This window comes from Schistocerca cancellata, chromosome 7 (genome assembly GCF_023864275.1).
Source record: "Schistocerca cancellata isolate TAMUIC-IGC-003103 chromosome 7, iqSchCanc2.1, whole genome shotgun sequence".
Lineage (NCBI taxonomy): Eukaryota > Metazoa > Arthropoda > Insecta > Orthoptera > Acrididae > Schistocerca > Schistocerca cancellata.
Genome location: NC_064632.1, coordinates 34,877,713 through 34,899,838, shown reverse-complemented (window position 1 = coordinate 34,899,838; position 22,126 = coordinate 34,877,713). Strand labels below are relative to the sequence as shown.

General features: G+C 43.7%; 1 protein-coding gene across 1 annotated transcript in view; it reads right to left on the bottom strand.

Moving 5' to 3' along the window:
- Nucleotides 1-22,126, bottom strand: part of LOC126092250 (uncharacterized) — a 700,330-nt gene that overhangs the window by 67,362 nt on the left and 610,842 nt on the right. The window contains exon 9 of the mRNA XM_049907760.1: nt 21,598-21,875. Within this exon, the coding sequence (XP_049763717.1) occupies nt 21,598-21,875 (278 nt within the window). The remainder of the gene's footprint in view (nt 1-21,597; nt 21,876-22,126) is intronic.

Here is a 22,126-nt window from a genome sequence, read left to right as displayed (position 1 = left end):
TAGGTACGTTTGAACATTTTATTCGGTTGTTGCAATGTGATACATGTACCTTTGTGAACTTATCATTTCTGAGAACGTATGCTGTTACAGCGTGATTACTTGTAAATACCACATTAATGCAATAAATGCTCAAAATGGTGTCCGTCAACCTCAGTGCATTTGGCAATACGTGTGACGACATTCCTCTCAACAGCGAGTAGTTCGCCTTCCGTAATGTTCGCATATGCATTGACAATGCGGTCAGGCGTTGTCGGTGGATCACGACAGCAAATATCCTTCAACTTTCCCGACAGAAGGAAATCCGGGGACGTCAGATTCGATGGACGTGAGGGCCATGGTATGGTGCTTCGACGACCAATCCACCTGTCATGGTTCAAATGGCTCCGACCACTATGGGACTTAACATCTGAGGTCATCAGTCCCCTAGAACGTAGAACTACTCAAACCTAACTAACCTAAGGACATCACACACATCCATGCCCGAGGCACGATTCGAACCTGCGACCGTAGCGGTCACGCGATTCCAGACTGTAGCGCCTAGAACCGCTCGACCACTCCGGCCGGCCCTGTCCTGAAATATGCTATTCAATACCGCTTCAACCGCACGCGAGCTATGTGCCGGATATCCATTATGTTGTAAGTACATCGCCATTCTTGTGCAGGAGAGCGTCGATTATCCGAAGTAATTGGGGGACATGGGTGTTCGGAAAACTGGTTTGTTCGGATAATCGAACTGTACATGTTTATTTGCCAAAAAGAAGTACTGTACAGTAAATTTATTCATAAAAAAGGCATCTCTTTTAGTATTACAAAGTAACATACAAAGGCAACTTCAGCAGGAATATACAGCATGTGGCACAGTTTATTAAACAAAAATATATACATATTCAAATGGTTCAAATGGCTCTGAGCACTATGGAACTTAACATCTGTGGTCATTAGTCCTCTAGAACTTAGAACTACTTAAACCTAACCAACCTAAGGACGTCACACACATCCATGCCCGAGGCAGGATTCGAAGCTGCGACCGGAGCGGTCACGCGGTTCCAGACTGAAGCGCCTAGACCGCACGGCCACACCGGCCGGCCATATATACATATTACATACTCAATTTGCGTGAACAATACACACAGTATACAAAATTAACGTTTTAAAAAATCCTTTATTTTGGTCTGTCTAAGCAAGCCTACACGCTTACGAGCAGCTAAGTCACGTACTTTTTTCATGACAGATATCTGAAACTGGTCACTTTCATCTTGGGCTTCAAACCATCGCAAGGCAGTATCTAAACAAGCTATGCTCGTCTTTTGTTTTTTTTATATCCGTAATTGGCGACTTCTCCAGCTTGTACTCATTGGATAAAGTGGTTGCAGATTCACCTTCTTCTAACCTTTTAATAATCTCGCACTTGTCCCTTATAGAAAGGACAACACGTTTACGTTTAAGCATTTTGTATCGTCAAGTTCACTTCTTCACGCAGCAGCACACAAGTGGTCGTAACAGAGAACAGAAGGTGGCTGTTTGCACCGTGAGAAGCTCTTCTTGGGGGCGCGCAATCCAAACTGCGCGGAGCGGCACGCCTCAATTCTCAGCTGGCGCAGCTGTTGCTTTGATACTGCCGCTACTTCTACTGCCAGTGCCAAGCCGACAGAAGTGTGCTGATTGTTGAAACACAGCGACTGGCGGCTTGTCCGGTCAGCAGCGCCTTCTGAAGGCCCCATTAGAAGCAATGTTCCACCAGCGGTGGCCCAGTGTGGCGACTACTGTGGGAAACTTGATTTGGGAGTGAGGGGGTTGATGGACGGTAGGGTGGGAGAGTAACAGGTGCGAGCGAGTACACAGTTCGGTTAAGCGGTCGTTCGGTTGACCGACGTTCGGATAATCGACGCTCTACTGTACTAACATCGGTAGAAAATTGCGTAGGAAATCAGTATACATTGCACCATTTAGATTGCCATCGATAAAATGGGGGCCAATTATCCTTCCTCCCAAAATGCCGCACCATGCATTAACCCGCCAAGGTCCCTATGTTCCACTTGTCGCAGCCATCGTGGATTTTCCGTTGCCCAGTAGAGCATATTATGCCGGTTTACGTTATCGCTGTTGGTGAATGACGCTTCGTCGCTAAATAGAACGCGTGCAAATAATCTGTCATCGTCCCGTAATTTCTCTTGTGCCCAGTGGCAGAACTGTACACGACGTTCAATGTCGTCACCATTCAATTCCTGGTGCATAGAAATACGGTACGGGTGCAATCGATATTGATGTACCATTCTCAACACCGACGTTTTAGAGATTCCCGATTCTCGCGCAATTTGTCTGCTACTGATGTGCGGATTCGCCGCGACAGTAGTTAAAACACCTACTTGGGCATCATCATTTGCTGCAGGTCGTGGCTGACGTTTCACATGTGGCTGAACACTTCCTGTTTCCTTAAATAACGTAACTATCCGGCGAACGGTCCGGACACTTGGATGATGTCGTCCAGGATACCGAGCAACATACATAGCACACGCCCGTTGGGCATTTTGATCGCAATAGCCATACATCAACACGATACCGACCTTTTCCGCAATTGGTAAACGGTCCATTTTAACACGGATAATGTCTCACGAAGCAAATACCGTCCGCACTGACGGAATGTTACGTGATACCACGTACTTATACGTTTGTGAGTATTACAGTGCCATGTCTCACAAAGCGAAAAAAGTGGCCCAACTAAAATATTTATATTTCTTTACGTACTACACGAATATGTAATAAAAAATGGGGGTTCCTATTTAAAAAAACGCAGTTGATATCCGTTTGACTTATGCAGCGCCATCTTGCGGGCCAACCATAGCGCCATCTGGTTTCGCCCTTCAAGCTAGACGAGTTTGGTTCGTCGTAGTTTTTTTGTTTGATGCTAATTTCATGAGATATTTGGCCCGGTGACCATCAATGGACCACCCTGTATATAAATGAGCTAGTAGATAATGTGAAAGTCCCATGAGGCTTTTCGAGGATAATGCTGTTGTATACAGAAAAGTCGCGACACTCGAACATATGGGAAGAGCTGCAGAGGATCGACGATAGGGACTGGCAATTGACCCTCAACGTTTGCAAATGTGTCGTATTGCGAACAGAGAGACAGAAAGTCCCTTTATTGTATTATTGCACGATTGCAGATCAATCACTTTAAGCAGTTAGTTTCATAAACAGTCTAAGAGTATGTGTACGGAACGATTTGTAGTGGAACGATGATATAAAATTAACCCGGGTAAGACAGGTGCCACTCTTGAGATTCATTGGAAGAATCCTTAGGAAACATAGCTCATAAAAAAGTAGATTACAAAACACTCTTTCAACCAATGCTTGAATCCTGCTTGTCAGTCTGGGATCTGCACCAGGTAGGGTTGATAGAGGAAATAGAAAAGATTCGAAGAAGAGCAGCACGTTTCGTTGCAGGTACAGTTGGTAAGCATGAAAGCGCCACAGTGATGCTAAGTCAACTCCAGTGGCAGATGCCGAAAGAGAGGCTTTCTATATCACAGAATCGTCTACTGTTAAAAAGTTCGAGAGCATATATTCCTCGAAGAGTCAAGTTTCCATCTTAGCGTATCTCGCGAAAAGACCGCGAAGATAAAATTAGAGAGGCTCTATCCCACATGAGGGCTTACCGAAAATCGTTCTTCCCGCGAACCGTACGCGACTAGGACAAGAAAATGGGGACGTGACACTCGTACACAAAATACCCTCCGCCACACACCGAAAGGTGGCTTGTAGAATAAAGATTGAGATGAGGTCGTCTCGCGGGTCAAAACGATAATAGGACCTCTATTTAGACTGATCGGATAGCGTGGCGGTGCGGAGGATTAATCCACGCTACCGATACATGTTTTCTACAAGGTGTGATTGGAAAAGTTTTAAGAATAGATCCGCTACTACTTACGGTTTAGCGGGCAGATACACGCAAGGTGGGGAGTGAGTCATTGCCTTGTCCTTAAACACCCTCTGACAGGAAACTGTGTTTCCTTTATTCAGTTCGTTGTGGCAGCTGGTTGATTGCGGGCCTGTAAAGGCTTGTTGGTGGATTCTGTCTTCGTGAAAATGGACGTAAAAACGGAGCAACGAATTTGTGTGAAATTTTGATTTAAAACCGGGAAATCATCTTCTGAGACTTACGAACTATTAAAAACAGCTTTTGGAGATAACTGTATGAGCCAGTCAAATGTTTTCGTCTGGTTCAGCAGATTTAAAAATGGCCGCGAATCATTTGAAGATGAACCATCATGGTCCGGCCGTCCTTCGACCACAAAAACGAATGAAAATGTTGTGGAAGTTCGCGAGTGCACTCTGCTCGTAGACTTATAATTAGGGAGATGGCTGATGAACTTAATTAAGTTTCTATGTAGTTCAGTCCATTTTTGCTGAAGATCTGTACATGCGTCGAGTGTCTGCAAAATTCATTCCAAAATTGTCAAGTGACCAGAGACAACACCGACTTGAAGTATGCCAAGAATTGATTGTTGTTATTGTTGTGGTCTTCAGTACTGAGATTGGTTTGATGCAGCTCTCCATGCTACTCTATCCTGTGCAAGCTTCTTCATCTCCCAGTACCTACTGCAGCCTACATCCTTCTGAACCTGTTCAGTGTATTCATCTCTTGGACTCCGTCTATGATTTTTACCCTCCATGCTACCCTCCAATACTAAATTGGTGATCCCTTGATGCCTCAGAAAGTGTCCTACCAACCGTCCCCTTCTTTTTATCAGATTGTACCACAAATTTCTCTTCTTCCCAATTCTATTCAATACCTCCTCATTAGTTATGTGATCCACCCATCTAATCTTTAGCATTCTTCTGTAGCACAACATTTCCAAAGCTTCTATTCTCTTCTTGTCTCAACTATTTATCCTCCATGTTTCACTTCTATACATGGCTACACTCCATACAAATACTTTCAGAAACGACTTCCTGACACTTAAATCTATACTCGATGTTAACAAATTTCTCTTCTTCAGAAACGCTTTCCTTGCCATTGCCAGTCTCCATTTTATATCCTCTCTACCTCGACCATCATCAGTTATTTTGCTCCCCAAACAGCAAAACTCCTTTACTACTTAAAATTGAGTAATCGGACTAAAAATGACCCAGATTTGTTAAATAGGGTAATTACAGGTGACGAATCGTGGGTTTATGGATATGATCCTGAAGCCAAAGAGCAGTCTTCGCAGTAGAAGACTCCAGGTTCAACACGGCCGAAAAAAGAACGGCGAAGTAAGTTGAAGGTGAAGACAAATGTTGGTGATGTTTTTCGATTCTACCGATATTGCGCATAATGAATTTACCCCTGGAGGATAGACAATTAACCAGGAATACTACAAATGTGTCCTTGAGCGTTTGCGCGAAAAGGTGCGGAAGAGAAGGTCTGCATTGTGGTAGGAAAGGAGTTGGGTGCTGCACCACGACAATGCTCCGGCTCATCGCGCCTTCTCCATCGTTGAATTTTGTACCAAATTCAAAATTCCTGTGGTTCCACAACCGCCATATTCCCCTTATTTGGCCTCAGCGGACTTCTACCTGTTTCCTAAAATGACATTTGCACTGAAAGGGAAATGATTTGACTTGATTTAAGACATACAGGCAAATACAGAGAGCGTCCTTAACACACTCCAGGAAAAAATTTCCAAGAATGTTTCCAAAAGTGGAAACACCCTTGGAGTGTGTGTTTTCAGTCAGAAGGGGACTATTTTGAAGGAGATGCATCACAGTAGCATGTAAGTACGACCATTGTACAATTAAAAGCCCACTGTTAAAACTTTCCAATCATACCGATAGAGGTACTCAAGGTACCCTCCGCCACACACCGTCAGGTGGCTTGCGGAGTATGGATGTAGATGTAGATGTAGAAGTCTGCGGAGCAGAATGTACGTCGTGCAATTTGGCTAGGTGCGTGGCTCGCTGCCAACAATGCAAGGATTCTCAGCGCGGCCGCCAGTGTGACTACGCGCAAAGTAATGGACATAAAAAAAAAACAAAACAAAATCGCGTTGACCAGTTGTCGTCGGAGCGCTGGGTGAGTTCATTCGTTTGTTCGGAAGGGGAGGCCGACATTGTTGGCCTGCTTTCAGCCGGCCAGCGACACGCTGCGCCGACGGAATCGTGGCACACGCGCTGCAATCTTTCTCAAACGATTTTACAGCGACTATTCGGTAAAAAAATTCATATTTGTGGTGCTTATACTGGGTGTTACAAAAAGGTACGGCCAAACTTTCAGGAAACATTCCTCACACACAAAGAAAGAAAATATGTTATGTGGACTATGTCCGGAAACGCTTAGTTTCCATGTTAGAGCTCATTTTATTACTTCTCTTGAAATCACATTAATCATGGAATGTTACAGGAAATGTTCAAAATGTCCTCCGTTAGCGAGGATACATCCATCCACCCTTCGTCGCATGGAATCCCTGATGCGCTGATGCAGCCCTGGAGAATGGCGTATTGTATCACAGCCGTCCCCAATACGAGCACGAAGAGTCTCTACATTTGGTACCGGAGTTGCGTAGACAAGAGCTTTCAAATGCCCCCATAAATGAAAGTCAAGAGGGTTGAGGTCAGGAGAGCGTGGAGGCCATGGAATTGGTCCGCCTCTGTTGTTGAGAAGCGTACGAACACTTCGACTGAAATGTGCAGGAGCTCCATCGTGCATGAACCACATGTTGTGTCGTACTTGTAAAGGCACATGTTCTAGCAGCACAGGTAGAGTATCCCGTATGAAATCATGATAACGTGCTCCATTGAGCGTAGGTGGAAGAACATGGGGCCCAATCGAGACATCACCAACAATGCCTGCCCAAACGTTCACAGAAAATCTGTGTTGATGACGTGATTGCACAATTGCTTGTGGATTCTCGTCAGCCCACACATGTTGATCGTGAAAATTTACAATTTGATCACGTTGGAATGAAGCCTCATCCGTAAAGAGAACATTTTCACTGAAATGAGGATTGACACATTGTTGGATGAACCATTCGCAGAAGTGTACCTGTGGAGGCCAATCAGCTGCTGATAGTGCCTGCACACGCTGTACATGGTACGGAAACAACTGGTTCTCCCGTAGCACTCTCCATACAGTGACGTGGTCAATGTTACCTTGTACAGCAGCAACTTCTCTGACGCTGAAATTAGGGTTACCGTCAACTGCATGAAAAATTGCCTCGTCCATTGCAGGTGTCCTCGTCGTTCTAGGTCTTCCCCAGTCGCGAGTCATAGGCTGGAATGTTCCGTGCTCCCTAAAACGCCGATCAATTGCTTCGAACGTCTTCCTGTCGGGACACCTTCGTTCTGGAAATCGATACAAACGTACCGCACCACGGCTATTGCCCCGTGCTAATACATCAAATGGGCATCTTCCAACTCCGCATTTGTAAACATTGCACTGACTGCAAAACCACGTTCGTGATGAACACTAACCTGTTGATGCTACGTACTGATGTGCTTGATGCTAATACTGTAGAGCAATGAGTCGCATGTCAACACAAACACCGAAGTCAACATTGCCTTCCTTCAATTGGGCCAACTGGTGGTGAATCGAGGAAGTACAGTACATACTGACGAAACTAAAATGAGCTCTAACATGGAAATTAAGCGTTTCCGGACACATGTCCACATAACATCTTTTCTTTATTTGTGTGTGAGGAATGTTTCCTGAAAGTTTGGCCGTACCTTTTTGTAACACCCTGTATTAAACATAAGCTTCATGATGATGTGTCCATCATTTCGTTAATGGTCACTGTTATTGTGTCATTTGCATTTATACATTGCACGAAATTGGAAGAAGTTTGCAATGAGAAATAGGGCTCTCTATGATTTTGCTTTTGGTGCATATTACATAATTTGCACTGAAATGTGTATGACATTTAGCTAATGTGTTAAATTTTTCTCAAGAGTTGGATGGAGGTCTCTATCAGTCACCATTCTCGAGAAAATTGATCATATGCGGCACACTCATTTACGATCGCGGGCGCCAGCTATAAAACCAGAATAAAACATTCACAACATCCCTCATATCTCATAAATGGTTTGAAATATCGAAATGAAATTTTGGCAAACGATAGCATTGAAAGAGGAGAGTATTTCGCCATACGGTTGTTATGTGGTACTTCACTATCTACTGCGTTATGCCACTAACTATAGAATTTTTCCATGAGAGAATGTAATTTTTTAGGGCCTTCGATAGCTGGTGAAACGAGAAATGCTGTGGGTCGTGGAACAACATTAAGTGAAGACATTACACTTTTTTTGTACTGAGGATGTGCTTCTTTGTAAGCTATTGACCTTACTTGCCTTCAGTTCCTCACTTAATGAACCACTGTTTGAGAATCATCTCACAATTGCGTCTGTTCAATATGTTTATGAGGTGACCTTGTGTAAACTCTGCTGCGTTTTGACAAAACAAGATTTTAACACAGCAACAAAACAAATGTAGATTTTACCCAAAATTCAACACTCATGATGCTCCTATGAAAGTTAGAAATGGCTAACAGGCCAGGTGAAAGTAAATCGCTGCTTTTGTTGCATTTTCAGTGGAATTCTTTATAGATAGTTACCAAAGCAGAGGTGACAGTAGACCTTTTTTGATGGTCATCATGCGACTGTGGCTGTGGAGAGCCTACATTTAATATTTGGAGAAAATATGAGTGTAGGCATCAATTTAGAACGACACTTCCCCTCCAGTTCTCGGCATTTCCCCTACAGCCCGCTAACGGTCTGCCCTCAACCCCCACCACAACCACTCTCCCCACACTTGCCCAGCCGACTGAGCATCTATCGACCACATTATTCTGCACACACTGCACTTCAACGATGGGCAAAAGGACCTTTCAGTGTTTAGTGGTTTATAAAGGGTGAACCAGAATTCCACTGACAAGATTGCACAGTTTGTTCAGGGATATTTTCTGCATGTTTTGGTGTAAATATTCATGGTATGCACTGTGTGTCTTGTTTGAAAACAAACTTGTTCCACTCACTCATGGTACTTGATGTTTACAACGGATGCTCACTTCGCTCTTTGACCTCAAGCTTGTTTTTAGTACTGTTCGCTTCTGTCTCGGGTTCGTTTTTCTGGCAGTGAAAAGCAGTGTCCATAAAAACAACTGAAGTGACGCCACTGTTCTTAAACTGTTTGAGCCCCAGTGGTTTCTGCTTCAAATCACCATTTTACGCGTTTTGTTTTTAAGTACCAGTGAATTTCACAGGAAGCCACCGATGCTACTGGAAGGCAGAGTCATCTAGTGGTACACTGCGGTTCTTCTGTGAATGTAGAGCATTGTAGGATTGTGCTACATAATTTTAAGAGATTGTGATATGTGGTTATTATGTATAAGTGATCATACAGAAGAGATCATTGGCCTTTAAGTAAGTATGTCTTAAGTTCTTCTAATGTAAATATGAATGTTTACTGCTTTCGAAGCGAAACAACTGTAATAGTATATACTTTTGATATAAATTTATCAAATTTTAGGCCTATTTTTGCTTGTCATTTAGGACTATAATTTGTTTTAGTTTCATGGAAATTTCGAGATGAGGAATTATGTCTATGAATGGATGGTCGTAATCTACATGTCTCAGCATTTCCTGGAAACGAGAGTAATTTTTAGTGTAGGGGGATTAACTTATTTTTAGAAACTTGCTGAAAAAGATTGTTAAGAGCCGCCTTTCGAATTGGACGTATGATCCACAGTATTGGTAGCCAACATGTACCTGTAGATGTGAGGGAGACACTAATGGGTCTCATAGCTGCATTCAAATGAACGTCAACTTTCTTACATGAGCGCTGCTGAACCAAAGTGATGCGCAATTTTCTACAACGGAGTGTACCAACGCAAGGGATGCTCCACGGAGAAATGACACGTTTGCCCCCCCATGTAGTACCTGCCAGATTCCTAATCAGATCCACTAGTGTATGTGGATTCCTAGGTGTGCTGCAAAAGTGTTTAAGGTGTAGCTGACATTTTGGCGTTCTTGCGATGACTGAATGGGGGACCGTACCATGGTCTTCAGCGGTGGAACAGTTTCGGAAGTCCGAGTTCAGTAGTTCGGCCTCCGCTCTGTCATCTTCCGCTTCGGTACCAGCATTGTTAACAGAGGGAACATATGAATTCGATCCGCTTACTTATTTTATATCAGACCAAACCTTATGACTTCGAGTCAGACCAACTGGCAATTTTAGTATCAAATTCATTGGACGTTCTCTCATTGCTCTGCTTACGCTCATTTTCGCTTTGGCACCTTTTGTTTGTCGGCTAGGTTATGTCTTCGCTTAAATCTGTGACGAAGATCTACATCTACATCTACATCCATACTCCGCAAGCCCCCTGACAGCGTGTGGCGGAGGGTACCTTGAGTACCTCTATCGGTTCTCCCTTCTATTCCAGTCTCGTATTGTTCGTGGAAAGAAGGATTGTCGGTATGCCTCTGTGTGGGCTCTAATCTCTCTGATTTTATCCTCATCGTCTCTTCGCGAGATATACGTAGGAGGGAGCAATATACTGCTTCACTCTTCGGTGAAGGTATGTTCTCGAAACTTCAACAATAGCCCGTACCGAGCTACTGAGCGTCTCTCCTGCAGAGTCCTCCACTGGAGTTTATCTATCAACTTCGTAACGCTTTCGCGATTACTAAATGATCCTGTAACGAAGCGCGCTGCTCTCCGCTGGATCTTCTCTATCTCTTCTATCAACCCAACCTGGTATGGATCCCACACTGCTGAGCAGTATTCAAGCAGCTGGCGAACAAGCGTACTGTAACCTACTTCCTTTGTTTTCGGATTGCATTTCCTTAGGATTCTTCCAATGAATCTCAGTCTGGCATCTGCTTTTTCGACGATCAACTTTATATGATCATTCCATTTTAGATCACTCCTAATGCGTACTCCCAAATAATTTATAGCATTAACTGCTTCCAGTTGCTGACCTGTTATTTTGTAGCTAAATGATAAAGGATCTATCAGATCGTGTTAATGTCAGTTGAGAACCTGCCACACACCTCGAAGTTATGGCGGAAAATAACAAAAATGTATGACAGTGTACAAGCGTGATACGGCAGAAGAAAACAGTTTCAAACAATGACACAGAGTCACAGGGAGGGTCTCTTCAACTTATAGTCATGTTTGTGGGATACACTCATCGTCCTACAGTACACGCAATGCATCTTTACACCGGTCCATGCAATGGATCAATAGCTGTATACATCTACATCTACATCTACATCCATACTCCGCAAGCCACCTGACGGTGTGTGGCGGAGGGTACCTTCTCTGATTTTATCCTCATGGTCTCTTCGCGAGATATACGTAGGAGGGAGCAATATACTGCTTGACTCTTCGGTGAAGGTATGTTCTCGAAACTTTGACAAAAGCCCGTACCGAGCTACTGAGCGTCTCTCCTGCAGAGTCTTCCACTGGAGTTTATCTATCATCTCCGTAACGCTTTCGCGATTACTAAATGATCCTGTAACGAAGCGCGCTGCTCTCCGCTGGATCTTCTCTATCTCTTCTATCAACCCAACCTGGTATGGATCCCACACTGCTGAGCAGTATTCAAGCAGCTGGCGAACAAGCGTACTGTAACCTACTTCCTTTGTTTTCGGATTGCATTTCCTTAGGATTCTTCCAATGAATCTCAGTCTGGCATCTGCTTTTTCGACGATCAACTTTATATGATCATTCCATTTTAGATCACTCCTAATGCGTACTCCCAAATAATTTATAGCATTAACTGCTTCCAGTTGCTGACCTGCTATATTGTAGCTAAATGATAAGGGATCTTTCTTTCTATGTATTCGCAGCACTTTACACTTGTCTACATTGAGGTTCAATTGCCATTCCCTGCACCATGAGTCAATTCGCTGCAGATCCTCCTGCATTTCAGTACAATTTTCCATTGTTACAACCTCTCGATATACCACAGCATCATCCGCAAAAAGCCTCAGTGAACTTCCGATGTCATCCACAAGGTCATTTCTGCTCTTTCTGCTTCCGTAGCACTCTCTAACATGGCTGTTAAACTACAGTGAGTCTTCCTCTTGCTTGGAACATACTTGTCTGAGGCGTAATGAACGATGCTTCTGGATTTTATCCGTTTGTGTTCCGCATCTTCGCCCGCAGAATTGTGTATTCGACACTGACTATATAGATATTCTCCAGTTTTTATCCTGTCACAAAGCAAAAATTACTTCCTACCTTCAACAGAACGAAAAATTAGTCCAAGTTGCAAATATTTTATTTTTCATTCGATGACTAGTTTTGGACCGAGACCCATTTTCAAATCAACACAACAAAGTTGAAAAATTTGTGATGTACATTTTGGACTTTGTTTTGTTGATTTGAAAATGGGTCTCGTACATTACACATGTTTCGACGTCTTCGGAAATGCCATTTTCGACTTTGTTGTGTTGATTTGAAAATGGGTCTCGGCCCGAAACTAGTTACCGAATAAAAATAAAGTATTTGAAAGTTGGACTGGTTTTCCGTTCGATTGATTAACAGAAGTTGCTGACCCAAGTTACTGCAGCATGCTGGAAGTTCGTAAATACTTCCTACCTTTATTAACATTGCTTGTAATACCATTAGCCATTGACGCTGTCAATGGTCACGGTAGCTTCCTCTAAGTAAACTGATCCTAAAAGATCGGATCTGATGCTGCTAGGAGGTCTAAGACGTCGCGCTCACGAACTGGTTCTCTAACCATCTGCTCGAAATAAATTTTCGGAGAAGACATTCAGAATAATGTTACACGATCCCTGTCTCTCGCTCCAGTTTTCACTGTACGACTCTCTCATTCTATAGATGGCAAATCGAAGTTCCCTCTTTTTACTGTAGCGTGAACGAGAAAATTATTGACGATACTCTGCAATTTCTCTGTGAATAGCTTTGCCACTACAGCTGTAAAAGGTATATAAAATCATTCGATTTCCATGTTTTACACACCTTTTATACTTAACTACGCGCAAATTGTTTCACATTCGGTATCCGTTATAACCATACTAGACATAATCCAAATAAAGCACTGACATTGACGTCTAATCTATCCTTGCGATACACAGGCGGCCGACCAATTATGGAGACACCAAAAAAAGAAAAAAAAAACACAATAACGTGCCTAATGCGTTGTAGGAAAACCGTTGGCATTGAAAACAGCTTCCAGTCGTCTCGGAATGAATAAATAAAGGTCCGTCCGCAGCTCGTGGTCGTGCGGTAGCGTTCTCGCTTCCCGCGCCCGGGTTCCCGGGTTCGATTCCCGGCGGGGTCAGGGATTTTCTCTGCCTCGTGATGACTGGGTGTTGTGTGCTGTCCTTAGGTTAGTTAGGTTTAAGTAGTTCTAAGTTCTAGGGGACTGATGACCATAGATGTTAAGTCCCATAGTACTCAGAGCCATTTGAACCAATAAATAAAGGTCCTGTATGGTTTTCAAAAGGAATCTTACACCATTCTTCCCGCAAAACAACTGCAAGTTCACGAAACGACGGTGGAGATGGATAGTGATGACGCACCCACCTCTCCAAAGTAGACCGCAAAGGCTAAGGTCAACGTGGCGGTCAGGCGATCTGCGATTATTTTCGATCTTACAATCGATAAGTACTAGCCCTGAAGGTACAGTTAAAGTTATTTTCTTATAAATATTTGAAATTACGAATTATTTGGCACATTTAAAATTTCTATTACTAATTAGGCAATCTAGTACTGTTTTCCTATGTTTATTTCTGGACCCATTTATGAAATAATAATCGAAATTAACAGAAATTCATTTGTCAAGAAAAATTGTAATCCCTTTGGAATATAGTTATTACTACACAGTGACCTAGTAGTAAGCATGACACTGATGTGATTGGACGTATTTTTGTATTTTGGGCGAACAATGTAATTTCGGCTTTGTTAATGTGAAAATTCAAAAGACTGTATGATATACTAAAATGTGACAAAATATAGTAATGTTACAACAAAAATTCTGAAACAACAGACTTCAAATTTTAGATCAACTTTAGATCAATTCAACCATGAGGACCTAAAATATGGGATTTTCAGCTTCAAGAACCCGACCCCTAGAAAAGAAGAACTGGAGCCAACTCTACACGAAAAGCTAACTAAACTAGAAAGTTCAAATGGTTCAAATGGCTCTGAGCACTATGGGACTCAACTGCTGAGGTCATTAGTCCCCTAGAACTTAGAACTAGTTAAACCTAACTAACCTAAGGACATCACAAACATCCATGCCCGAGGCAGGATTCGAACCTGCGACTGTAGCGGTCTTGCGGTTCCAGACTGCAGCGCCTTTAACCGCACGGCCACTTCGGCCGGCAACTAGAAAGTTTATTGTAATCTTCGCACCTTTCATATTTTTACATAAAAGACTTTGCTTGTTGTGGACAAGGAGGAATTACGCCTGGAGTCAGGAAATGGCCTTGTTGCCTTGTTCTGCAGCAAGACAGGCATCCACACAGGTAGTGCAGCAACGTCTGGTGGATCATGAGGTGCCAGCATTGTGACTATTGTCCGGCTTTGCTGAATGTGGTGGTGCAGACACTCGCATCGACCATGGTGTGCCCACCGCCCAGCTACAATAGTGGTCACACGAGTGACTTCTACGTAGACTTTCCAGGTGAGACCTGGTACACGTCGCAATGGTATTGATGGGGTGCGTGGAAAGGAAGGTTCGGGTTTAACGTCACATCGACATCAAGTTCACTAGAGATGAAGCAGAAGCTCGAATTGGTTCAGGGATGGAAAAGGAAAGCAGCGTTGCCCTTTCAAAGGAACAGTCCCGGCATCTGCCTGGGGTGATTCAGGGAAATCACAGAACACCTGTATCTGGACGATTAGACGCGGAATTGAACTGTCGCCCTTCCGAAATCGAGCCCGGCGTGCTGACCACTGCGCCACCTCACTTTGTAGTATCGGTAGGTGAAGGTTCTGAGGAGAAAGAAAGTTGCCAGATTGCATTCAGGGTCGTCATATGAGTCCAGCATTTGGCGTGAAGATATGTGTTGCTGCTGAGTGGACAATGCGAACAGCTCTGCTCCCTGTAGCCGGTAATTTGCACGCAGGCGCTACCTTTCTTACCTGTTAAGGCTGGTGGCTGTGGCCTAGCTGTGAGGTCTTATCTTTCAAGAAGATAATGCAAGACCACCTGTTGTCCGTGATGTGCTGGCCTACTCCAATACAGAGACTGTTTAACAGTTGCCCTGGCCAGCGCGTTTTCCAGATCTCTCACCCCCTGAAAAAATTTCGTGACTGGGCTGTCGAGAGACTGGTATACCACCGTTTACTGGTCGCTGGAAGCGATCAAGTTTGGCATAGAGTCTAAGCTGGAAGGAATAGACCGAGCTGACGAAAGCCATGGGATAGCGATCTGCACATATACACATGGCGGTAGTATCGCGCACACAGGGTATAAAGGGGCAGTCCATAATCGGAGCTGTCATTTGTATTCAGGTGATTCAAGTAAAAAGTTTCCTGATTTGATTGTGGCCGCACGACGGGAATTAACAAACTCTGAACGCGGAATGACAGTTCGAGCTAGACATTTGGGGCATTCCATTTCGGAAGTCGTTAGGAAATTCAATATTCTGAGATCCACCATGTCAAGAGTGTGTCGAGAATATTAAGTTTCAGGTCTTACCTCTCACCACGGACAACGCAGTGGCTGATGGCGTTCACTTAACGACCAACAGCAGCAGCGTTTGGTTAGAGTTGTCAGTGCTGACAGACAAGCAACATTGGGTGAAATAACCGCAGAAATCAACGTGACACGTACGATGAGCGTTTCCGTTAGGACAGTGTAAGCGTGGGGTTGATCTGAGATTCTGTTATTCTGCGCAACGGATTAATCTGAGATGTACCCTTTACCCTGTGGCTGATGCAATTTCCACCACCACACTACTACAGAAGTCAGACAGACGCTCCTAACGTTCTAAAGAGAAATGCCTGAAAAACTTTCAGCAATAAATATCTTCTGGAGTCGTCCGCTGTAAGGAAATGACACAAAAATTCACAAAATTTCTTATGTAACTAGTGGGATACTTGGTACTAGAGTAGTGCTAGTTAGTGTAAGAAAAACATGAAACTAACGGAAGTTATTATTTATTTTGCAAAAATTCTGAGAAATCACAATGGAACTTTTAGTTATGAATTGAACAAGTTATATCCTGGTTCTTTTCGGAATGTGAAGTTACCTCTCAAGGATAGGATTCGCTAATGAAATTTCTATACAAAGTTTAAGATTGTTGTTGACTTGGCAGAATGGCTGAGAGGCGCACCTACTCAACTTGAATAATTATCCTTTAGAATGTTGCTAGGTACGGTCGAGGCTGCCGCGTGTGAAATGCAGTGAAGTGTACTGTCGTGGAGGAAATACGGGGCTCGCAATAGCTATAGCACACAATACCATAAGCAGCGATGACTGCTGTCTGCGCCGCTCGCTGCTGAGAAATAAGATAACTCTCGTTCTATCTGGATTGACCTTCACCAATCAAACTCTCACAACGCCCTGATGAAGTCAAGGATTCCTATTCGCCCCTAGTCTAACTATTGGCGTGGTACACCGGTCAGATAACCAGTCCACCGCGATGCCACTCAAAAATTCGCTCGCAGGCGTTTAACTATAACTCTGTCCGTTCACACTGCACAATAAGTGTGCCGGCCAACACAGTGAACAACGCTTAATCACAAGGACTCAATATAGAGTCGCACTTCGATTCGCTCTCGACAGAGGTGCTCTCCCAGTGAAGTACTGAGGAGAGACTTGTTCCTCGCTCCACAAGCGAAAACGGAACGGCACCTCTCCACGCCAGATGTGAAGGGGTATATCTTTCGGTCTCTTCCATTACTCCTTCAGCTCAAGGCGTCAGAAATATCGTCTGCCAATCAGCATTTCTCTTCTAAAACGGGAGAATGACGTTTCGTTTAAGGCGACCAATCCGGAAATCTGTAGTATCAGCGTTCGGCGTTTGCTGTCTCCCTGTGAAAATCACTGAAACTGCGTGCTATGTGTAAAGAATGCATAGGCTGGCCGCTCCCACACAATGTAGCGGAATTTGCTTTTAAGCCGAACACGGGGTCGTTCCTCCTTTCCCTCGGGCGAACGCTGTCCGCTCCACAGGCGGCCACCGACCAACGTAGATGGGTTGGGACCGGCCTCCTGGCGTGCGGTTGCCTCTCTCGAACTAAGAGCTCCTGTGACCGTCGTGTCTGGGATGTACGTGTGTACGCCAGCCTCGAGTATTTCAATCACGGTGCGCACTTGCGATTTATTAGTTATTTGCATATCGTTTACATGAATTCATACAACATTGACTTTATCATATCGAGTTTGGGTTCGAATGAAGCGTCTTGATGTGCGGAATATGATTGTGAGGACGGAATATGTAAGCAATGAAGGCGATTGGGCCGGGTGTGGCGCAGACCTAACACAGCTGTGGACCCAAGTTGTCCACAAGGCACTGTGCAAGGCTGGCAGTGGCTTCGTAATGGTGTGGACTGTATCTACAATGGACTGGATATTCTGGTCCAACTGAACCGATCATTGACTGAAAATCGTTATATTTGGCTACTCGGAGACGATTTGCAGGCATTCGTGTTCCCGAACAACGATGGAATTTTTGCGGGTGCCAATGCGCCATGTCACTGGGTCACATTTTTTCGCGATTGGTTTGAAGAACATTCTGGACAATTATGGCCGATGATTTGGCCATAACCGAGAGGTCAGGTCGTGCACAAAGTCCTGCACTGGTAACACTTCCACAGCTATGGACGGCTGTAGAGTGTAATGGTCGCCTGGTCGTAGATATTGCTAATTGCTATAATCGCACTATTTCACTCCCATTTACGGAGCTTGTTAGCACTTGATGTTAGGTTGGCGCCATTACAATGCATTGTAGTAATCACTGCTGCTTGCTGGATCGCTGCTGTGTCTCGATGCTGATGCTGGCTCTAAATCTGGTTGTCTAGGGTTAAAAACATGAGGTCCCGTGTTTTGTTTTATGTGCTTTTGATGATAAAGGATGAACGAAACCAACAAATATGTAAACTTCAAATATTTATTTCTCTGGTGGCCATCTTAATTCCACTGTCCACCAAAGACTATGACACAACACAACTTCCTTTACATGTTCTTTGCATTGTTTGTCCACCTCAAACAATAACACACAAACACACTGTACCAAAGTGCCATTTCGACTGCCTCTCGACCCTTCTTGCTGCTCGTATTTATAACATTGTCAAAGAACTACTAAAAAGAGATATAGTTTACAAGTCACATGTACATCTGTTATCCTAATTTGTGCAGAAAAGTTATTAATTTGCATCGAGTGACATAATTTAACATGTTATTAAAATGACAGACAGATTTGTTGACTTGACAGAATAATTCTTTGTTACAAAAAGTCCGTTTTCTACAAGTTTGTCAATTGACTTCTCTAATTTGCATAAATAAGTAATTAACATGAATTATTAAGAAATACATTGGTTTTCGTCTAAAACAGGATTGATTTCGTGAATACTAAGTGAAACCGCTCCTAGTGAACAAATAGGTTTCACTGGGTGATTTTTATTTAAGGAGATCTAAAATACCTAAGTTGTACACTATTTTTCGTACTTCATATTAATTATTTAAGATGAACTCAGTGTTTTTACATGATGACATTTGCTGTATCAGTGATCAAGTGATATTAACTTTTGTGTGGGTTAGTTATTCAGTATAATTTAATGGGTTGACTGTTTATGCAGACATGTTACGCAATCATTGTTAACATACACAATAACTTTTCTATAATCATAAATACTCGTTAAACTGGTTGAATTTGGAGGGTATCGCATACTTCGGTACAGTAAAGCCTTTAATATGTTCCGTTACAAGAGGCAGCGTGGCTCAATATTTCTGCAGGTGACTTCCGTCGACTTCTTGAGCCCGTGCCGCGTCGAGACGCACCACGCCGGACAAAAGGAGTTCCGACACGATATTAGGAGGTATCCGGCGACTTTTGTCACCTCAGTGTACTGGACCCGTATTCTTCGAGACGATGCTCAGGCTAGTTAGAGCCACTGTTCCTGCCAGAAAGTGCCAGTTCTTTGAACTATGTTTGCGAACTGTAAACCTTCAGTTCACCGACAAATTTTATCACGTTGAAACGGAACTTGTTGTACCGTTCCATTGTTTCATTAAATTGCTAGCACGCAGAAATTATTAGCAAGAGTTTCTTCTCTTGCAGGTAATACCTCAGCTGGTTTCCAAAAGGAGAGAATGGACTAAACAGTGTTATTTATTGAATTTTTTTGTGTTGTGTACCACGTTTCCCATTTTCCTTTCCTTTGTGCGGCCTGGACGGTATAAATGAGGGAGTGTGTGAACTAGCAGAAAGCTTTAGGCACAGATTGTAACACTGCATGAATGGTCGTTCTGTGGTAGGGTAGTACCAACACCCCCGAGCCTGAACAAGTTTAGCAGAGACCAAGTTTGCAGGTCAGGGCAAAGATGACACGTAGGCGCGCGTATTGTCTCTGTCAGGTTGGCGCGCCGCCCCCACCACGTTTGTAAGCGGAACGGTTAGGCGAATTCGGTTGGAAGAGCACTTGTTCCTGGGTCGTGGTGCTGGACAGACATGGAGACGCAGCTCTCGTTTTGGTAATGTTAACACAGGTATTAGATTGTCTGAAATCTGCTCTGTAATGAAGTCCAGATGTTGAAATCAGGTGCGAAATTACCACTGAACCCCATAAGGGAACTATTTTCTTAATTTACTCGAATTTCAATAGACCTTGCGTTAGTGCCTTGTTCAGGCAACACACTATGTGCCTTAAGCTCACGGTCGCGTTATTGCTCTGTGCTTAACGGAAATTCACTCATTCAATGTATTTTAATCTGCTCTTCCATTTACAGTAATATTTTGGGGATTTTTATTTATTTTACAAATGTTTTCTTTGTGAACTTGCTTTCGCTCCACGTGGTCGGTTGGAGCAACCGCCGCATTGATAAACTGTAGTTTCGGTCTGAAGATATATTGTACACGATGAAAAATCATACGATAGTGAGCGAGTGTAAAATAGGGAAGGTGTGTGTCCATATTTTTCTGGGTTTCTGTTGGCTACTGAAACTTGGCAATGTGGCTTGAACAGCGTTGAAGTGATGTTTCTTGTGCACCCCCATAACGATTTGATTTGTTGGCGATGTTGTGCGTTAAGTAGAATACTCGTGCCACTAGGAAAAGTATCGGATTTTAATGCCCACTGATTTGATAAAGATTTGCGAAATAGTCTTCCACCCTGACCTAGTTTTGCTTGTAGTGTCTTTGCGGAACTTGTTCTGAGTAATCTATGGCAACTGAATGTAATACCCCTGGGTTTAGGTATAATTGTGCGGTTGTATAAAATTACATTGAAGCCAGGTCTGCGCTCCTCTGTCCCATTCCATAATTACGTGGCGAAACTGAACCGTGTTAACTAGAAACCGGTTTTGATGATGTACATTGCAAGAGAAACACGACTAGTTGTTGAAATACCATCGGTACTGAATAAATATCAATTAATCTCTACCCTCGAATGATTATTTACTCCGTCCATCATAAAGAATAGGTGATAGTCAGTACCACAGTCGAATTCTGGGTCATGAAAGCAAATAAAAGCTATATACTGCCTATTAAGCCCTGTATAGGTGCCTTCTGTAGTGTGTAAGTAGGCTATGTAAGTAGGCTATGTAAGTAGGCTGTTTAGGTTCTTATATTGGTAACGCCGCCGCCACGTAGCGCTCTCTGTATGAAAATCACTGGCTGTGCTGTGTGCAGTCTGTGGCTAGTTTGCATTGTTGTCTACCATTGTAGTGTTGGGCAGCTGGACGTGAACAGCGCGTAGCGTTGCGCAATAGGAGGTGAGCCGCCAGCAGTGGTGGATGTGGGGAGAGAAATGGCGGAGATTTGAAATTTGTAAGACTGGATGGCATATATATTATGATTATTAAGTTAAATACATTGTTTGTTCTCTATCAAAATCTTTCATTTGCTAACTATGCCTATCAGTAGTTAGTGCCTTCAGTAGTTTGAATCTTTTATTTAGCTGGCAATAGTGGCGCCGCTGTATTGCAGTAGTTCGAGTAACGAAGATTTTTGGTGAGGTAAGTGATTTGTGAAAGGTACAGGTTAATGTTAGTCAGGGCCATTCCTTTGTAGGGATTTCTGAAAGTCAGATTGCGTTGCGCTAAAAAATATTGTGTGTCAGTTTAAGCACAGTTCTGTATAAATTTTCAAAGGGGACGTTTCAAGTGGTTCAAAAAAAAAAAAAATGCGTTATCCGTTCCGTTCAAATTTTTTACCGGTTCGTTAGAACCTTCCGCTAGAAATTATTAATACCCAGCAATAACTCGCAGGGGCCAGTAACTTCGTGGACTACACCAATTTAAGAAACCATTTACTGCAGACGGTAGCTTGCAGGAGATGTAGGACATGTCAAAGCGACGGTAATCTTCCTACTTAGGTAGACTTTTACCACCACCAGTACTGGAAGGGTACGTTGCAACGTCTAGTCGTTTGCTACACTTGCAGTGGCCAGTAGTGTAGTTAAGCAGCACCCACCTGACTTTGTACACCCGGTTGTAGTCTCCCCCTATCTTGTAGTCGTCCTGCATGACGCGCAGCGCATGCGAGAAGAGGTGGTCGAGAGGGCGCGGCCTGGTGCCGGGGGCGCACCCCGGGGGCTGGCCGGCGAGGAGCGCCCTCTGGCGGGCCAGCGCGCCCGCCGACACCACCACCACCACCTTGACGTCCAGCCGGCGCAGGTAGTGCGTCAGCCAGCCCACCGAGTTGGGGAACACCTCCGCCATGCGCTGGCGCACGTCCAGCGGGTCCACCACCTGCCGGAGGTAGAGATGGGCAAAACTGTTCTTTTCAGAGATCGGATCAGAACTGTTCACTCCCTGAAATGAGTTAGCTCTTTTTCATGACTCACCACTCATTTACAATAGAAAATAAATGGAAGGCACATTGCCCTTTAAACTTGGTTTATTCCAGTACTATACCTGTATTTTGATGTTATTTGATCCTATTTTGAAGTAACACAGATAATGAGTAAGAATTTTGTATTGTTTATTGAAATTTCCATGAT